Raw genomic sequence first — 19,850 nt, 5'->3', positions numbered from 1 at the left:
ACAAAATTTAGGATCGAACCAGTATGTACCAGTTTTGTATTTTTTAAAACTGATTACGCATCAGTTAACCTCTTAAACCAGTATCTCCGATTTTACCAGTTTCCGGTCCGGTCCGGTCCAGTTTTCTGGTTTTTTACTAAAAAAAATCCATATACACAAACTATCAAACACACATATAAAACACACAATCTGTTTTACAATACAATCTATATACACAAACTATCAAATACACACTATCAAACACATACACACACATAGAGACACATACACTTACATACACAAACACATAAATTCAAATGTTCAGTTATTTTCGGAAGTTTCAAATATCTTCGAAAGTTTCAAATATTCCAATACCCTAACACACACACACACACACATACATATAAACAAACACACACAGACACACACAAAAACACATATAAATTTAAAAAAGTTAATCCATATACACAAACATAGACTTCTAGCCATTGACAACTTGCGGACTCAAGTTCACGCATATGGAAAGGGTGGGTGGGAATTACAGAAGCTTCCCATCAACAATAAACTGTACTTTCAGGTAATTTCACAATTACAAAATCCTAATAACACAAACACAATCACAAAACCCGAATGATTCATATAATTTGAATTAATTTCAAATAACTTAAATAAGTGAAATGAAAAAAAATAATGGAGAAAAATAACCATGAGGAATCGAAGACAGAGAGACGTGAAGAGAGGTTCGACGACGACAATTATGCCGTGAGCTCATGGTATGTGTGACGACCGGTGAGGGGAGGTAGAGAGATGAAAAGTGAGGTAGAGAGATAGAGACAAGAGGGCAGAGGAGAGGTAGAGACTAGATAGGCAGAGATGAGAGACAAGAGTGAGGAGAGGCCGTAAGTTCGTGAGGGGAGGTTCAACGACGACAGTGATGCCATGAGCTCAAGGTATGTGCGACGGCCGGTGAGGCTGAGGGACGAGAGAGTGAGGCTGAGAGACGAGCTCGTGAGAGAGTGAGGCAGAGAGTCTGAGAGTGAGAGACATGGGCCCGACTTTAGGGTTTATTCGAGAAATGAGAATCGAGAAAAGAGAGGAAACGTCGCCGTTTCCTTTTTATTATAACTATATAATATATTAGACTATATAATAGTATTAATATTAGGTATTAGCAATTAAGCATAACTAATTAGCTGTATATTGGTATCAGTTATAGTGATTTAGACTATATATTAGTATTTGTTAATTGTTATAGTGAATTTAATTTATTATAACTATATTATTGATAGTACTATAGTGATAGTATTAGTATAGTAATTTATTATTTAGTATAGTGATTTATATACTAATTTATACATAGACTTAAAGTAGATTACTAATAGTAATATAGTATTAGACTCTAATATTATTATAAATATTAGTATTAGACTATTAGTTATAGTGATTAGAATAACTATATATTAGTATTTATTAATTGTTATAGTGAGTTTAATTTATTATAAATATATTATTGATAATATTATAGTAATAGTAATAGTATAGTAATTTATTATAGTGATAGTATTAGTATAGTAATTTAGTATTAGTATTACTATATCATTATTTTATATGTGATTATTTAGTATAGTGATTTATATACTAATTTATACATAGATTTAAAGTATATTACTAATAGTAATATAGTATTAGACTCTAGTATTAGTTATAAACTTATAGTGATTTAGTATAACTATATTAGTATAAGTATCACTATAGTCTATATTATATATTAGTATTAGTTATAAATTTATAGTGATTTAGCATAGCTATATAATATATTAGACTATATAATAGTATTAATATTATACTATTAGTATAGTTATATATTAGTATTAGTTATAAACTTAAATATTAGTATAACTATATAATATATTAGACTATATATAATATAATTTAATATATATTTTTATGTTTAAAGCATATGATCAATTAAATTTTCATCTTTAAGATTAAACTTTTATTTTATAAATTATATAACATTATCTTATATATAATTATATTAATAACATATGATCAAACAAATTACAAATGTTCATATTTAAGATTAACATTTTATGTTATAACTTATAATTTATAAATTATAATATGAAATTATTTCATATATGATATCTAATTATATATATTATATATACAACTTTCGCATATAATTATATATTATATATAAAACTTATATATAAAAAATATTTTGTATAATATTAATTTTGTATAAAATTTATATATAAAATATTAATATATATATTTCCCCAACCGGTCTGGTCTGGTCTGAAAAATCGTAAAACCGGAACCAGTCCTAATACATGAACCGGTCCCGGACCGGACCTGATCAAAACCGAGAAAACCGCTCTGGTCTAGTGTAAATTTACACCCCTAATATCTTGTTATGAAAAGAAATTTGAAACAATCTTAGTGATTTGTTTGCATTACTCATGAAATCTGTATAAAATATAAAAGTATTTTTGTCATGATTGATATAGACATGAGCTTATTTTTGGCATTTTGTTTCAAAACTGTGCAAAAAGATCGAATATGAAAATTTGTGCTTGATTATATGAAAATTATCTGAATATGTTATGTTCTGTACTCTGTTTTGATAAGATATGGCTTCGGAAAACTTTTGACATGACATTCTGATTCTGTATCTAGCTCTGCTTTGACCTTACTACGGGTGTAAAACTTTGGCCTTTGTTTGGGTTGGTACCAACTTTTCTATCTCTGAGTGCATCCACTTTAGAAACAAAGTGATTTTTACGTGGTCTTTCTTGTGTGCACACTCAAGACTCCAAGAATAATAAGGAAAATATTCACTTCTGTCTCTACCCTGTTTAGCCACCGGGGATAGCACAACCCTACCACAGAGGTTAAACATTCTCTGTTCTGATGCGATGCTCTGATGTGATATGGTGACGATACTCACTTATGCTATACCAAAGGACTTTGGAACATAAATATTTTGAACTATCTGTCTGATAATTTTGATAACACGTTTTGTTCTGTATACTGAAATTGAAAATGCTTTGTTTTGCATTTTGTACTCTGTAAATGCTCTTATTTGCATGCTAATATATGTTCTTTACTTACTAAGTTGTTAATAACTCACTCCTTTATCTCCACAATATTTTCAGATATTTTGGATATTTCAGTTGAAGTTCAAGAATATGAAGTGTGAGTAAGGTTATATGATCATAGTGTATTAAGTACAAATAGGGTACTTATATTATTGGAAAATTTTATTTAGTAATTTTGTTTTGCTCTGTTGACTTGGTATTTTGGAAATCTGACATTTATTTTGAGACTTTGTGGTGTTCTTATTTAATTATTTTGGAGTAGTTGGTTTAAAACAATGTGATCTATGAGTAATTGAGAAATTTAAGTCTATATCTGTATTGTAAGATACGATTTTAAGTGATAAGAAGTAACTTTATGACCTATTTGGGACTAAGTCGTCACATATGTGGTTGAATTTTGCTGTATTATAGGCTTTACGCTTGCATTTCTCCCGCAAGAGGAAATTGAAAAATGAATGATTTTTTTAGATTATTATGATATAGATTTTTTCAAATTATTTTTTTTAACAGATTTTTCGAGATTATTATGATATAGATTTTTCATATTTACATTGAGTTTTATTGGACATGATGAACGTGTATGAATTGCTATTAGAAACACTCACAAGAATTATAGGTGTGGTATGTGTTAGATAATTAGGTTGAAAAAAAAATAGTTGGGAAACAATAAGTTAATTACAAGTTAAATTATTAATTAATATATAGTTAGTATAATTGTAAAATATGAAAAAAAATAAAAATATATTATTATTAAAAATAATATTATATTATTATTTTGGCTAATCCAATGTGAGGTTATATCTTGAATAATTTTGATTTTATGCAAAACATATACTTTTAGCTAAGTTTTGGAGATGGCTTTGGCTAGACCGATACCAATGCTCATGCTTTTAGAATCTTTTTGTAGGAGTGTCAATTGATGTTTGTGGGTCGTGTTCGCGTTCGTGTTGTGTCAAGTCATGAACATTTGACTATATAGGTTAGCCCAAATTTGACCCGTTAAGTTAAATGTATTAAACTTTCAAATCCAACTCATTTAAATAACAGGTTATGTCGTGTTACTTGTTTGATCTTTTAATAACTAATTAGAAATAAGTCAATGCGACACGACTCATTTCAACCATTTTCATGTAAATGAGTTGAATTCCCAATTTGACTTAATTAACATAATGTCACATAAAAGTTAAACTCTATATTTATTAATAGCTACAATATCTATAAAAAATAATAAGGCCACCTACTAACAAAAAATATAAATATTCTTCAAATTTTAACCTATACTAAAACTAATATTACATACCCTACAATAACAAATATGAGCACGAGTCTAGAATTACAATCTCAACAATAAAAACACAAGTGTATTGAGAAATACCGATATTACAACTCAACAATAATAAAATTTAAACAAGTTATTGCGGGTTAATTTCGGGTTAAACAAGTTGATCTGTTATTGCCATTTTATTAAATGTGTCTTAACAGGTTAATCCGTTTTTATCCAAATTCATTTATATCAAATCTAAATCTTTTAATTTCGTATCGTTTTTGTATTGAGTTCACGGATCGTATCACATATTGTCATCCCTATCTTTACGTGGTGTGCTACATTTCCTATTCTTTTATACTCTCTTCTTTTTACTACCCTGTTAAGAGGTGTCTTGAATCTATTTGAAATAGTGTCTTTGGTGTATGTTCGCTCGAGCAGAGGTTCATTCAGCTCGAGTGAAATGCAAGTCCTAGAGTTTGCTTGATATCGCTCGACATTCAACTCGAGCGAAATGCAAGTTCGAGAGTTCGCTCGACATTTAGCTTGAGCGAAATGCAAGTCCGAGACTTCGTTTGATACCGCTCTTCTGTTTGCTTGAGCGAAATGTCAAAACCCTACGTTCGCTCGACACCCGCTCGAGAGTTCACTCGAGCCAATGTTCTCAGAAGTGAATATGCATTATTTTCTATAAATATCAAATGGCGCCTCTTGTTTTTTCTTCTTAAGTCACTTTTGTTTTATAAGAGTGATTTCTAGAGTGAGTTGAGAGCAAGAGAGATAACGTCTTTGTGAAAGAAGTTTTGTATTATTCTTCTATACACCATCATTGTTTATTGTGCAATCTCTGATACCGACCCCACCAGTGAACGTAGGCTCACTTTGAGCTGAACCACTTAAATCTTGGCCTTTTTTGTGTGTGATTGTCAGTATTTTCTTTTGCTTATTTCCGCTGCTATACTTCAAGTTAGGCTACGTTTGGGTAGCAAAGTCTTCTCAACACTCTTCAAGTATTCTCGTACTTATGAAAATACTTCACATACCAAACAAATTAAAATACTCTCAATGGGACCCACAAATCTACTTCAATCTTTACTTATAACTATTTACAAATATTCTATAATATTTATCACTATTATATATAAATAAAAAATAAAAAATAAAATCACTATAATATTTATCCCTATTAAATATAAATAAAAAATAAAATACTATAATATTTATCACTATTATATATAAATAAAAAATAATTTCACTATAATATTTATTTATATTATATATAAATAAAAAAATAAAATCACTATAATATTTATCCCTATTAAATATAAATAAATAATAAAATCACTATAATATTTATCACTATTATATATAACTAAAAAATAAAATCACTATAATATTTATTTATATTATATATAAATAAAAAATAAAATCACTATAGCATTTATCCCTATTAAATATAAATAAATAATAAAATCACTATAATATTTATCACTATTATATATTAATAAAAAATAATTTCACTATAATATTTATTTATATTATATATAAATAAAAATAAAATCACTATAATATTTATCCCTATTAAATATAAATAAAAAATAAAATCACTATAATATTTATCACTATTATATATAAAAAAAATATTTAGACAATATAATATTTATCACTGTTATATATAAAATAAAATAAAATCACTATAATATTTATCACTATTATATATAAATAAAATCATCATTAAAAAAAATCAATCATTGATAGGACCCACATATTTTTCAATTATCTATCTAAAAGTCAACAACTCAACATATTTCTTACATCTAAACAACTCAAAATACTCTTAATGGGACCCACAAACCCACTTCAATCTCTGCTCATAACTATTCACAAATATTCTCAATACTTCTCAAGTATTCTTACTACCCAAACATAACCTAATCTTCGATATACAATTAGCAAACATACCCAATTGTCTAACGAAGCTTTAATAGGCCAAACACTTCGACCTAACATAAGTGAGCAAAGACAAGATGGCAAGATGAGGAGCGGCGCCCCTGGTAAGAAAGAAGAGCAGAAGGTTTTGGACTTTTTACTCTGCCCCTTCATCACGAGGATTACAAAAAATACTAAGACCTAGACCAACTGATAAATAATTATTTTATTTTATTATTAGAATACTGAATGCGCGTGGAAAAAATATGAGGTCTTATATATGGAAAAAATTAAATAATAAAACATTTTATAAGATTATATAATGCTTTTGTCTCTTTGAATTATTGGAAAGGTTTGGAATAAAAAGAGTAAAACTACTCTTATCGCTCCCGATTCCATTTCTGGTCCCGTAATATATAATTTTTAAAATTTTTTAATATTGTTTTTACTTAATGATTAAGTAAGTATTTTTTAATGATATTATAATTTTTTTATTTTTTTAAAAAATATTTTCCAATATTAAAAAAATATATGTATAAAAAAATAAAATAAAAAAATATAATATTTTACACATAACGATAGCTTTCAACGGGACCGAGGACTGTGACCGTAGAGCCACCAAAATAAAAAATATGGTGAGATTCCGAGAACCTTTTTCCCATCCAAAAAGAAAGCAAAAGTTTATTAAAGTAGTTGGCATAACACGCCATGTTGACGGTAACTTTTGTGGTTCAAATGGACAACCATGACTCGAAGAAAATGCAATGCAAACCAATCTGGTCTTCTTTCCACGTGTTTGGAAAATTTGGGACTTTCTCTCTCTTTCCGCTTGAAGCACTTGGATTTTGTAATGGATAGAGATATAAAATACATTGTGAATATTGATTTCTCTAAAAAGATTTAGGTTATATTTGATGGTTGGAGTGACTATAACTCATAACAAATTTATCATTGATGAGGTCTATTATTTTTTTAACTTTTTATAAAAAATTAAACTCATCTTAACCTATTTATACATTCAAATACATTTTAATGAGATCCATAAAATATTACTATTTATAGATCAACTAAGATCATCTGAGATCATCTCAGCATTTAAACACAATTTAAGGATTTGTTTGGAAAGTGAGATAATCTTATCTTATCTCAAAACATCTCATAATTTCTTTCCCAAACATCGATTAAATACAAATACTTTTCAATTTCAAATTTTTAAAATTTTCATCTAATCATTACAACTTTTCCAAACTATCAAAGAATATATAGAAAAATAATATAAAATTTTCAAATTTTAAAACTAAAATAATATTAAAAAATAAATGTTAATGTGGCAATATCCTTCAAGTTAAATGTAAAATAAATGTTGGAATTTAGAAAATTTACAATTCAAATTAGAGAAAATATTTACAGTTTTAGGGTGTGTAAGCCCCACACACAATCTTTGAAAAAAAATTAGTAAATCTTGGACTCACATAAAAAATTACTTTTTAAAGAGAAATGATATTTGTAGTTCTACGTTGGCAAGCCTTATGCAACCCTTTTGAAAAAAATTTGTAAATCTAGGACCCACGTGAAAAATTATGTTAGGTGAATCTTTGAAGTGTTCTGTAGTGCTGGGAATTGATCGAGTGAGCAATGATTTCTAACTAACAGAAGGTGAAACAGTGGGTTAAGACTAAGTGAAGTTGTGCATTTTGTGTGCAATGACTATTAACAAAAGTAGGTCGAAACGGTGTGTAGTGGAAAGAGGTGTGTTTAAAGACAAAGGCTTAATACGCGAGAAGGAAGCTCTTGACGCTACGTTTAATCTTTAGATGTAATAAAACGTAGTCTTTGTAATAGAGAAGAGTATAAAACTGGAAACTTGTAGGAGAATGTTCGTTTAGACTTGTTGATGTTAATATTCAATTGGAGGTTGGAAGTCCCTTAAAGTCTTCTTCTTCCAAGAATCAAGATTGAGATTCTTGGGTTTCTTTCATTTTCTAGTTTTGAATTATGTGTTGTTGTTCTTGTTTGTGTTGTGCTCTTGTTGAGTAGAAGAAGGCACGTGACAATTGGTATTAGAGAGGTCGATCCTCTCATGGCAGAAGGAACTCGAGGAACTCTGAAGATGCATCAAGAAGGATGTAGAAGCAGCAAGAGGCTCTGCAAATACAGTTGGATGACCATCATCATGCAATCCATGACATTACTGACAGGTTAGACCAACTTACCGATATGATTAAAACACTAAGGAATTCAGTGACTTGGTAGAAAAGACAGTCAATGAGGAGGAAAGTTTAGAGATTTCTATCCATGCTATTTTGGGTTGTCTTAGCAACAATGCTATGAGATTGTTGGGAAGGATAGAGTCTTGCTTAGTAGAAATCTTAATAGATTTGGGAAGTAGTCACAACTTCCTGAATCCACTTGTGGTGCAGACAACCAAGTTGAGAATCCATGGTGATTCTAGTCTATAGGTGCGAGGAAGTAGTCAAGATTCAAGGCCCTAAATTCATAGTTCCTTTTCATGTATTAACCTTGGGGGATCTAACATTGTGTTGGGAGTTAAGTGGTTGAAGACTTTGGGGCCAATTAATTGGAATTTTACAAGAATTTCCATGAGCTTCATGTTGGGATAGTCGAGGGGGTAACCTTACAGGGTATGAACATTGAGAATTTATCTGTGCTGACTAGGGAGAATTGCCTTAAGTCCTCTCTAATTAGGAAACAAGCTTGGTTTCTGCAGTTGGTGGCAGTGGAACAACGTCAAAAACCGGAAGTCAAGTTCAGGTGTTGGCAGAGGTTATTAATGAGTTAAAAGAAGTTTTTGGGGAGCCGGTGGGGCTACCTCCAAGGAGGTCTTTTGACCATCATATTCTCTTGAAAAAGGGAACTGCACCCATCTCAATTAGGCCTTATAGATATCCTTACTACCAAAAAATTGAAATCGAAAACATTGTGTAGGATTTGTTGAAATCTGAAGTAGTGAGGCCAAGTCAAAGTCATTTTTACATTTTATAAGTGAAGAAAGCAGATGGTAGTTAGAGAAGGTGCATTGACTACCGTGTTATACCTATACCGTACATTTACATTTGATGAGTTGTTTGGGGTCAAGGTTTTTTCCAAACTAGACCTAAGATCAGGTTATCATCAGATTAGAGCTAAAGATGAAGACATTGAGAAGACAACTTTTAGAACTCATCAAGGCCATTATGAGTTTTTAGTAATGTCTTTTGGTCTTACTAGTCCATGCTACTTTTCAAGGATTGATGAATGATATATTTAGGACTTTCTTGAGAAGATTTGTATTGGTTTTCTTGGATGATATTATGATTTACAACAACAATTTGGTGGAGCATGTGGGGCATCTTAGATCAGTGTTGGAGGCGTTGAAGCATCACACTTTGTATGCAAAAATGTCTAAGTGCAAGCTTGGAATGGAAGAGATTGATTATTTAAGTCATGTGATATCGGGCAGTAGAGCTAAAGTTGACCCCTTAAAGATTGTTTCAATGTTGGAGTGACCCATTCAATGTTGGAGGGTTTCTAGTCCTTACTAGCTGCTATAGAAAGTTCATAAGGTGGTACTATAGTAGCACCATTAACTGAATTGTTGAAAAAGAATTCCTTTGCTTGGAAGGAGGGCAACTCCGGCACTTTCACAATTGAAGAAAGCTGCCATTGAACCTCTTGTTTTAAGTTCCACAATCGAGTGTAATGCTTTTGGTGTTGGCTTAGGGGTTGTCCTCATGCAAGAGGGCTAGCCTATTGCTACAACAAGATTTTGAAGGGTAAAGTCTTGTTGTTATCAACCTATGAGAGGAAACTACTAGCACTTGTATATGTAGTCAGTAAGTGGAGACCATATTTGTTGGGAAGGGCTTTCAAGATCAAAGAGTGATCAATAGGATTTAAAGTACTTGTTAGAACAGAGGGTGGGGACTAAAGCTCAACATAAGTGGTTGTCCAAGTTGATGGGATATGACTTTATTATTAATTATAAGAGGGGAAAGGATAATAAAGTTACAGATGCCCTTTTGGGGAAATCAAAAGAGGATACATCTACTTTTGCGAGGATACAACTACTCTTGCTTTGATTACATTTCTAACTCTTGTTTGGATTGAAGAATTGAAGCAAAGCAACCAACTCTCCCTAACAATCAATGATATATACTTGAGACTTCAACAAGGGCAGGAGGGCCCACACCATTACACAATTCAGTAGGGCTTGTTGTTAAAAAAAGGCAAGTTAGTAGTGGTTCAGGTTCCCCGTTCAATATCAAAGTACTGCACCATATATATCATAACCCACAAGTTGGACATGTGGGTCATCACAAGTCATTACACAGGGCTAAGCAAGATTTGTTTCTAGGAAGGCATGTGTAAGGACACTAGAAAGATTGTGAAGGAGTGTTGTGTTTGTAAGACTACGAAACATGAGAATGTCCATCCAACTGGACTATTACCTAATCGTACTTTTCCATGGTTAGATATTTTCATGGATTTCATTGAAGGATTGTTTTATGATATTGAAAATTAAAAGTTTAACTAAATTAATATCCAATAGTCTTAGAGCTTTTGAATCAATGATTGGGTATTAAATAATTGGTATTAGAGTAGGAACCACGTTACAACTTTAAGTCACGGAGGGGGCGACCTATAGGTTGGACTAAAATGTAATGGTATTATGTATTGGTATAATGTTAAGTCATTGAATACTGATAGATGAATAAAGCTGTCAAAAGGGAAAGGACTACTACCGGATCAGTGTCGATAGAGTGGGCTGCTGGTGATGTCGGATTTGAAAGTGTGGTGGAATGTTATGATCTTGAGGGTTAAAGGTTTAACAAACTTAATATCCAATTGTCCTAAGACTTTTAGATCAATGGCTGGGTCTTTGATAAATTACTTTTTAAGAAATGGTATTCGCAGTTCTACAATATGCAAGCCTGCACACTTGCTTTGAAAAAAGTGGGTGAATGTAGGACTCACATGAAAAAACTATTTTTTTAATAGTGGACCACATTTTTTTTCAAAGGGAGTACGCGGGTCTTGTGCATCCTAGAATTATATCTAGCATTATCATTTTTTAAAGGTAGCTTCTACTTTTTTTCAAAAGGAGTGTGCTGAACTTACTCACCTTAGGACTGTATTTAGCATTACTCTTGAGATTATTCTAGGAAAACTAAAGAATAATCCGAAGTGAATTACAATAGGTGAAAATAGATGTTTCACGGTGATGTCAAATGTCATAATATATATATATATATATTTATATATATATTATTTTTTCAAAATAAATGATTTTTTCAAATAAGATTTTGATAATTGGTCTGATTTTAGTGAAGACTTGGCAGCTACTATCTTCAATTAATTGGGGGTGGCAAATTGTGTTAAAGAGTCGTGTTCGTGTTGTGTCTATTATACGATGTGGGTCTACTTGAACATGACCCATCCGTTAAGTTAACATGTCAGATTTCCAAATCTTAACATGACCCATTAAAATAACGGGTTGACACGATACGACACGACCCGTTTTGACTATTTTCAATCTGTTTATGTAAATGGGTTGAATTGACCCAAACAATTCATTTGACATAATTAATATAATGTCACATAAAAGTTAAAATCACAATATTTCTCAAAAATATAAAACTAATGATATAAGTCCAAAATTACAATTCAAATAATAAAAACACCAAAATTACAATCTAGAGGAAGTGTGGGAGACGGTCGTGACGGGTCTGAGAGAGAGTTAGGAAATACGAAATAATTAGGATATTTTTATTTTTTATGTTAAAAATGATATAATTGTAATTTTGAGTAAAACAATTTAACGGCTCACTAACGGGTTAAGAGGGTTGACCCGTTTAGTGACCTGTTAATGAATCATGTCTTAACGGGTCAACACTTTTTGACCCGAATCCATTAATATAAAACTCAACCCGTGTTCGTGTTTTATTAATAGATTGTGTCACATATTACCTCTACTACAATTAATGCCGTGGAATGTGTGTGGTAGTTAAGTTTAAATTCAAGCCGAATTCCCCAGACAAAATCATCAACTCGAATTCAGCAATCCTATGTTTCAACATGTTGGGAATAAGGGCTGCCACAAAGGAATGACGGCCCAATTCATAAGAAAGCCCAATTATCGGGTGAGAAAACCTGCTCTCCTTTTTGACAGTGGCTTGGCATTATATGCGATGTGAAACAAGAGGTGGATTATTAAATAAAAATAATGCTAGTGACAAGGCCAAAATGAAAAAGCTTGCAAGCCTTTTTTTTTTTCCTTAAAATAAAAAAATGGATTTTACTAAAAAAAATAAAAATAAATTTCTTACGCTTTTTTATAGAGAAATTATTTTTTTATAAAAGGTATGCTCGAGATTTATATATTTTGAATTTATATATATTATTATTCATTGAATAGACAAGACAACAACAAGAGAGACGTATTAATAAATAAATAAAATCATGTGTGGTGACAAAATGTAACTAATACTGGTCCTAAGAAGCTACAAGAGGGGGAAAAAAATTGGAATCCATAGGCTTTGTTCCAAAGAAGTGGATGGATCATATGAAGGTGATAAGGATTCCAAATATCAGGAAGATTATATACAGCAAGGTCCACTACCAGTACAGATTCCCAGTCCTTTTTTTCAGAAGTCCCTCTCAACCAATGATATGAGCTCCCAACCCCTCATATTCTTCCAATCAAGCAAACTAAAGCCACTCAAGAGAATAGGTTATTGCATGTTGCAGTTTGAGCATCTAGCAACAGCTCTAAGCAATATACTGAAAATTTGTGTATGATATAATACCTTGCACTTGGAATGCTGTGAATGAATATTTTTAGTGAAATGCTTTAGCCACGAAGGAATTTCACAAAAATAAATCCACAAACTGACGTAGCTTGATGTGGTATGCTAGATTATAAATTTTTTACTTTTATTATATAGTAGATTAAACATATCACATAAAGACACGTCAGTTTGAGAGTTTATTTTTGTGAAATCTCTCTGTGACTGTAGCATTTATTATATTTTTTACTTTGGGTAATACTTGCTTGCTTACAATTGTTTAGAGCCAAAATCCATAAAACATATGACAGTTGACACCCATATGAAAGAGTTGAAATTTCCTTTTCCATGCCTGCTTTTTTCCTTTACTGCAGAAAGAAGTTTCTGGATTCTAGAAGCATTCTTAACACTGATATGAAAAACCCCACTTACAAAAGGTCAGCCCATGGAGCCAACTAATTGCTAGGTATGTAAATGAGGTTCTGGGTATCTTCCTGGATATTATCTCAAGTTGGGAAATATACCTAATATTCCAAGCAGCTATATACTCTTCTCTAGTAAGAACTTTTGGTCCATACCTTGGTTGGAATAATAGCAAGTGGAAGAATCAAAAGAGCCACAATACGTGTACCAAACAATGTCTTAGTGAAGAAAGAAAGAGCCATAATAAGAAGAATCAACTAGGAGATCTTTAATATTTAGAAGGGAGCGGTCCAGTTGGATCAATAGTACTAACTTGAGTTCTTTTGCCAGTAAGAGTGGGAGTGATTGCCTTCAATTCACCATGACTGACTCCATTCCCCTAGTATTTGGAGTTCCACAGAGCTTTTGGGTTTGAAGTGGTATCCAATAAAAACACTATACAAGTCTCCAAAACCCCCCCAACAAGAAGATAAAAATGTAGAAAATAATAAAACATAAAAGTTGACAATTTCTCTCTTCCTTGTACCAAAATTGTATACTGATGAACAAGAAAGCATACTTACAATTGAACAAGTTGATATCAAAATCAAGAGTAGAACCCCCAAAAATGGAGGGGAGAGAGAGAGCGAGAGAGAGATTTGTTATGAGATTTGTTAATTGTGCTGATTGTCCAACCAGAGAAAGTTTTATAAGCCGCAGCATTACACTGAGGCCGCTAGGAACCATGATGTTATGCAGACAAGGCCTATATTTTAATCCTTTAGTCCTTTACAGGTTCAGAAATAGGATGCAAGATCCACAAAGCTTATATGGAAAAGGAAAATCTGTCCAATTGATAGGTGAGAGACAATAAGGGCAAACTCTGTTGCCAGATAAAAATTCCTTTTGATTGGTCTGAGTTGCCTTAAGATGAATGAGTAAATTTTAATTTGTGAGTTGATGCAATTTGCAGTGCAGTAAACATGGTTAGCATGGTACATCTCATTTTGGTTAGAAGATCAGGGATTACACGTCTTCTCCAGCCCCCAGATCTTAGCATGGTACATCTGATCCTTTTATCCACCGACTTATAACTAATAAAGGAAGTTCAACTTGCTAGTGTAATCCAAGAATATTGTCTGGTCAAAAATTTATAAAGGACTCATCCTTTTATCTCTGATTCTCCTCTTTCACTCGCTCTTCTTTGTCCTGCTCCATCTGTGGTTCCTGAGGGGGCGGGTTACTTTATTTTCTGCCCTTTTCTTGAGATATATTCGCCCAAGTGGCTGAACCCCACTATCCCTTTTCCTCCTGCTTATAAGGAGCTCCCTCGGTCATCTCTTTCCCATACCACACTTGACTTGGAGTCCCCTTCTTTTATTGAAACAACGATTCTATTCTCTTTCTTCCCTTTTGTGCTATTCACTCTAGACAACACTCTATCATCCACATTCAGTTTCCAACCTATTTCCAGACACATCATCCTCCAGAGCCTATCAAAATACCCCTGTACATTTAGTATTTCACTCTTTCTTGTTGTACATTAAAACATCCTCCAATGGCATCCAACTCTCTCGCTTTTTCAAAGGGCTGTAACTCCTCTTGGACCCCTCAGGAGAACAAGAAATTCGAGAGTGCCCTCGCTGTTCATGACAAGGACACTCCTGATCGCTGGCAGAAGGTTGCCAAAGCTGTGGGTGGAAAATCTGTAGAGGAGGTGAAGAGGCACTATGAAATCCTCATAGCGGATGTCAAGGAAATTGAATCTGATAGAATCCCATTTCCCAATTACAGGTGAAATGGAAAGTAAAGGTCAAGGCATTGAGTATGAGCGACAGAGGTAATACACTAGTAGCTAGTTTCTACCCAGTACTCAGTTTCCAAAACCCCTTTTCACTTTTTCAAAGTAATCCATAAAGTGTATAGCCATGTTGAATTATGATCAATGAAAACAAAATTAATGCCAGAATTCTAGGTCCTTATTCAAAATGGGATATCCCCACTTCATTTTTTAACTACTTCCAGGCCCTTGTAACGATAGGAAACACCTGTTATTCTGTTTCCTCATCGCCTTGTCCTTGGATACAATTCCAGTGGTAGGGCCAGGCAATAATCCTGGAAAGTGAAGGTTGTGAACCCTGAAGTGCTAGTTCTACGTACCATTAATTTCTCCAACTGATAATAAGTCCATCATCCTATACACCTAACTGTTTATTTTCAATTTTATTTAATGAAAAAGGCCAATTCCTGACCATACTCATGCAACTTCTTATCCTGTCGCCAAGCCAAAGAAAATCCACATGAGATCTAATCCTACCATTTCTGGATAACATCTAAATGGTTCTATGCTTACTAGTTCAAACACTTGCCATGTGAGATACAAAGCTTTGGCCTCTCTTTTCTGATTTCGATGATGATTCTCCTGCAGATCTAACTCAATATTTTATTGCTCATTGAAAAAATAAATATTTTCTCTTTTCATTCCTCAGGAACCTTTAGTTGTTTTCCCCACCAATTTGTCTTCATTCACAACCATATCTTTCAGAATCCATCTGAAACTTTTGGCTGCATTACTGCTCTACTTGATAGCTTTTCTATGGTTTGGATGTATTCTTCTTTGCCATACTGTTCATAACCTTTTCAGATAACAATTGTTCTTCTTCAGACTAAAAAACACTTGTCCTACTTTCTGATTGGCATGCAGGTCTTGAAGTATCTAAGGTTTCAAAGTTCCAATGAAGTTTAAGGAGATCTTAACGTATATCATATCATAAGCAGATCGTACACAATACCATATTTGCAAAGAAGTATCGAATTATATCACCTTCTCCTGTGGTTGTGTTGTTTACCCCTTCTATATACGTTTGCTCTTCTGTCTATGTCATGTTCAATTCCTCTGCAACTCTTTTAGTTCTGTTTCCCTGTATGAAGCAATCAATTATTAAGCAGAGGAGATTTCCACTTTTCTAGACCTGTTATGTTATGATTGGTAATGCAGAAAGATAACTCGACACTAAATAAAACCACCCCAGTGAAACATTCTCGCAGTGTTCTACAAGATATTGGAGAATTTCTTCACCTTAATGCTTGTAAAATTACTAAAATTAGAGCAACAAGAGAAGAATGACTAGTAAAAATCTTAATGTAATCTAAAAAGGTGGAGTGGAGTGGGGCTCTATTTGCTGGCCATACACACCTTCTAGATTCTCTAAAATCATTTGATAATGATGGGCCAAGGCATTGGGGGGATGTATTTTAAACACTTTTTCATATATCTACAAATTAAGTAAAACATCACTTAAAATATTACATATCAACATGTACGATTGAGAATGAGAAAATATACAGCGAAGAACAACATTTTTTACAGGAAGAAAGGCCTCAATGTGTTGGATATTCCAATTCTGTTTTAGTGCCAAAAAAACAGTGTTTTGCTTGTATGTCTAAAATGAAGTTGGTTTTTATCTATGAATAATGCTTCTTTGCCCTCTCATTTTGATATTTCATTTTGACCGCTCATGTATTTAATTTTTATTTATTTATTGATTAAGGAAGTGACTATTAGTGTATTGATATATTTTTTTATTTTTTAAAAATATTTAAAGACGTTAAAAAACTGTAAAAAACAAATTAAAAAAAATAAAATATATGAATTTTGCCTAGGCGGCACGCCCCGCCATCATTGTTGGGCTACAACCTAGCATTACTCTTTTACCTATATATAAAAACGCACCTTCAATGATTGAAAGATAGAATATATGGATATCACTTTTGTTATAGACAATAACTGTTATGTATGTGCTTAGAGAATGAAAAAATCTATACAGCTTCTTACTATTCACATAACCTTCACACATCACACTTTTTTTAATTTTTATTATTTTTTTCTTTTATAAATATTTAATATATGAATAATGAATAGAAAAATTAAATTAATTTAAAAAGAATAAACTCAAAAAAAATATTAAAAAATTTAAAAATTTAAAAAAATGTGGTGTGTGGAGGTTGAGGAGGTTGTCTAGCATTGTTCTCTCTCTCTCTCTCTCTCTTTTTTTTTTTTTTTTTTAATGAACACATTGGAAGATGTCATAATTGTGCATGTAACAGGCCGGCTTGTGCTCCAAACTATTTAACAGATAGAAGGTCGAGTAGATTAGGATTAATAGAACAATAATTATGATAATAATAACAACAAGAAGAAGTCTTATTAGTTAGTAGTGATCGATGAAAATGGTCACAAACCACATTTAAAATGCTTTGTATTAGTACGATAGCTATCTTGTTCATGTTATAATATATATAGTACTAGTCATGATAAACTTGCGCGATACATAAGAATAACTAAATTAATTAAATGAAAAATATTTTGTGTAACTAAATTAAGTTAGCATGTCTCGATGAAAAATAAATAAATAAAAGTTTATAAAAGTTTCAAGGTTACCACTTTGATCTCCAAATTAACTTTTGTTGAGCAACTTGGTCTTCAAATTTCACAAGCTTTGTTTGAGGGGAGAAAGAGACTGAAAACTATTTATAAAATGTGTCCCAATAAGCTTTGTTTGAGTGGAGAAAGAGCATATGTTGAGAAAACAAACAAGAAAGCATTAGGAAAACTAAAAAACAAAACACTAAAAGACTTATAATTTTAAATTAAAATTAGTAATTTTATTAAATATTCAATTGATAATTTTAATTTTAAATAAGATTATAAATCCAACTGGAAATATTAGTTTTTTATTCTATAATTTAACTTAATGATTTATAATGAAAAATCTATTGACATTGCTTCCTATCATACGAGAAAAAGTCTAAATTTAAAAATTATATAATATATGATTTTGAATAAAATTAATAATTTAATAGGATACTTTGTTTTTCTAAATCTTTTAATTTTTTAAATTTATTTTAATATATATAATAAAATATTGACAAGAATGGGGAGTGCATGAGCACTAATTTTTATTCGATAATAATATATTAAGATAATTGATGATATATAAGGCTTTACGAGAGTAAAACTCTGTATTTTTAAAATCATATAAATTATTATATTAACTGTTGTAAATATATGAATGTAGTAAAATACATTTCATGTATTTGATGGATAACCATTAGAATTCTTATACATTCATGTATTCCTATTTCTTATATTCATGTATCCCCTTGATTCATATATTGTCATTTCCTAAGTTCATATATTCATTTAACATCATGTATCCTCTCATGCCTATAAAAGAGAGTTTTAAGGAGCATTTGTTGTAGACACACAACAAGGCAGTTGAGAGAAATAATACTGAGTTTCCGAAAAATTAGTTTCATATATTGTGGTCTTTCAATTCTATTGTTACTTATCTTTAATTTTATAACATGTTATTAGCACGAGACGCTAGCCAATTGCGTGTTCCTTTGATCTTTGACGTTGAAAGCTATCTGTGAGATTTTCTCTTATCAATATAAGTCTTTCTATAATTTTATAACGTCACTTTCTAATCATCATGTTAGCATGATGTGTTTAGAAATATTGATATCTATTGTGAATCATGTTATAACATATGTTCTATGTAATTATATTTGAAGTAAAATATTATAGTATCAATGCAATTCATATGAGTTTTGTATATTCTTTTCTTAATTTCATAAAATCTAGGGGTGGGCAGTGGGGCCCCGTTCCCCGCTGACCCGCCCCATTCGCCCTGCCCCCGCCCATGCGGGGTGGGGGCTCCGGCCCGCTTAAGCAGGGTGCGGGGGGCCCCGCCCGCACCCCAGAGATGATGCGGAGGCGGAGGGCGGATAGGGCGAAGCCCCGGCCCGCTTAAGTTATATATATATATATATAATATAATTAAAATTATATATATATATATATATATATATAAAACAAATAAGTAGAGTGAAACAACGCTGTTTTGTAATAGACAAAACGGTGCCATTTCACTTAGGACTGGTAAGTGCAGCCGCCCCTCAACTAATAGTGAAACGGCGCCGTTTCACTTTTAGTTAAGATTCCCCCCCCTCCCCCTTCCCCGCGTCTGCTTCCCACTTCCCAGTTCACTCATTTCTCTTTCTCGAACTCTCCTCTCTCACTCTCTCAGTCTCTGAGTCTCTCGCCGATCTCTCACACTCACTCTCTTTGAGTCAGTCTCACACTCGCATCCACAAGCCTCTCTCTCTCTCATTCAAATCTCCGTCTCGCACGAGCAGCACCACCGCTGCCACTTCTCCGTCTCCGTCTCTCACTGGGAGTTCGCCGCCACTCAAAGGTAAAAAATCCGAAACCCATTTTTTTTTTTTTTTTGTTTTGGATTGGAGATTGGAGGAAGGTTGGGTTGAATCGGAGATGGAGGATGGGAAATTTGTAAATTTGTGTGCTGTGGAGAATTTTGTGCT

At 32.2% G+C, this 19,850-nt stretch overlaps 1 protein-coding gene across 1 annotated transcript; it reads left to right on the top strand.

Annotated features, from left to right (window-relative positions):
- Positions 1-14,809: 14,809 nt before the first annotated feature.
- LOC108997506 (protein RADIALIS-like 4) lies at positions 14,810-16,481 on the top strand. Its single transcript, XM_018973823.2, has 2 exons — positions 14,810-15,303; positions 16,168-16,481. The coding sequence occupies exon 1, from the start codon at positions 15,022-15,024 to the stop codon at positions 15,259-15,261; it is 240 nt and encodes a 79-aa protein (XP_018829368.1). The 5' UTR covers positions 14,810-15,021; the 3' UTR covers positions 15,262-15,303; positions 16,168-16,481.
- The last annotated feature ends 3,369 nt before the right edge of the window (positions 16,482-19,850 follow it).

The sequence above is a fragment of the Juglans regia genome, chromosome 12 (assembly GCF_001411555.2).
Source record: "Juglans regia cultivar Chandler chromosome 12, Walnut 2.0, whole genome shotgun sequence".
NCBI lineage: Eukaryota > Viridiplantae > Streptophyta > Magnoliopsida > Fagales > Juglandaceae > Juglans > Juglans regia.
The sequence above is the reverse complement of the archived record's forward strand: the minus strand, read 5'-3'. Positions and strand labels throughout refer to the sequence as shown.